The following is a 1,390-nucleotide window of genomic DNA, read 5'->3' on the forward strand; positions in this document are numbered from 1 at the left end:
TGTAAATATTTCATGCAAAATCAAACCACAAATAACTAGTAAACTAAAATAGTGTCATGTCACATAATTTCTAGAAAACTCTAAAATAGAGTATTGTCACAACATTCCTGGTAAAACCTAAACAAACACACATAATCAGTCTTCTTCAAGGTCATAAAAAGTAGAACTCTCAAAATCCGAAGGGATGTGTTGTGCCATAAGCTGGATTAAAATGGGATCATGGGCAGCCTCCCATATATCATAAGCAATTTTCTGTCGGCAACCAGGCATTATTCCGTCTTCCACTAAACTGAGGTCGAGACCAAGAAGGATGCACTCCAAGTGTTTGAGTGCGAATGCCCCGAAATCAGCACAAGACTTGTTCAATCTTGTCTGCATTGGCATATCTACAATCGAATAGGATGTAAGGAGTAACTTGCTCTTAGGCGGACCAACTGCCTTGACAATTCTAGGAATCATACAAGCAAAATTCTCTACGTATTGCCTATTCCTTCCCCGATTGCAATCATAGACTTCCACTTTCTTCTCAATCATGTTGACGCATACAGCAACCCAATGATTACCTGCAACGGACATCACTTATTTTGTTAAAAAAAATACTTGAATAACGGAGACGTGTAGAGGAAGCATGGATAATTACCATTGACAAACAGAGGAAAGTAGAGATGATCAACATCGACACCCCAAACTCTATTAGTCCGCCTATGAGATGGAAGCTCTCCTCTCCCATAAGCAAGAAGAAGATCGGGTACTACGTAGCCTCTTTTGTCGTCTTTACACTTCTCGTATTCTTTCTCGATCTGGAGGCAGAACATGGCGTTCATGAAAGCAACACGGTCTATATTCCAACGCCTCAAAGATGTCTTCTCTCGCCATATATACATCATCGCATCCATTTCCTGAATATTCACATGGACAATTACCCAATGCACAATCAAATATATGTTACAAATATATGTTAAGAAAATAATACCTCGTTTCCAAGCCATTTTCCAGCACAAACTATTCTCTGTGCAAAGGTCAAATTAAAGACAGAGGGACCAATCCTCAAAGCTGTTGGATTCGTAGACCATTTCGTGAATCTATCCCACGATTCTTCGGTAAAATAATACAGTGACACCTGTGGAGAACCGTCATCTGCCATTGGTGAGTCACTAAGCTGAAGCTTCTTGCTTGGTCCTCCAGTCCATCTATCCCACTTTGCCGATGTTAGAGGTGCATTTGATTGCTTTGATCCACCTTTTCGTAGTTTCCGGACAGTAGTCATTGGAGTCCACCAATCACTTGCATCGTTGTCGTTATTGGTCTGTGATGGATCAAAATCGGGTACGTACGAGGCTTGAGAAAGTCCTTCAAGGCTTTGCGTACCTATTGGTTCGTCCATATCATC

General features: G+C 40.9%; 1 protein-coding gene across 1 annotated transcript; it reads right to left on the minus strand.

Moving 5' to 3' along the window:
• Positions 1 to 71: 71 nt before the first annotated feature.
• Positions 72 to 1,379, minus strand: LOC106337867. Its single transcript, XM_013776974.1, has 3 exons — positions 974 to 1,379; positions 641 to 899; positions 72 to 563 (listed from the first exon to the last, which is right to left on the minus strand). The coding sequence occupies exons 1-3, from the start codon at positions 1,265 to 1,267 to the stop codon at positions 136 to 138; spliced, it is 981 nt and encodes a 326-aa protein (XP_013632428.1). The 5' UTR covers positions 1,268 to 1,379; the 3' UTR covers positions 72 to 135.
• Positions 1,380 to 1,390: the final 11 nt, after the last annotated feature.

The sequence above is a fragment of the Brassica oleracea genome, chromosome C1, assembly GCF_000695525.1.
Source record: "Brassica oleracea var. oleracea cultivar TO1000 chromosome C1, BOL, whole genome shotgun sequence".
Classification (NCBI taxonomy): Eukaryota; Viridiplantae; Streptophyta; class Magnoliopsida; order Brassicales; family Brassicaceae; genus Brassica; species Brassica oleracea.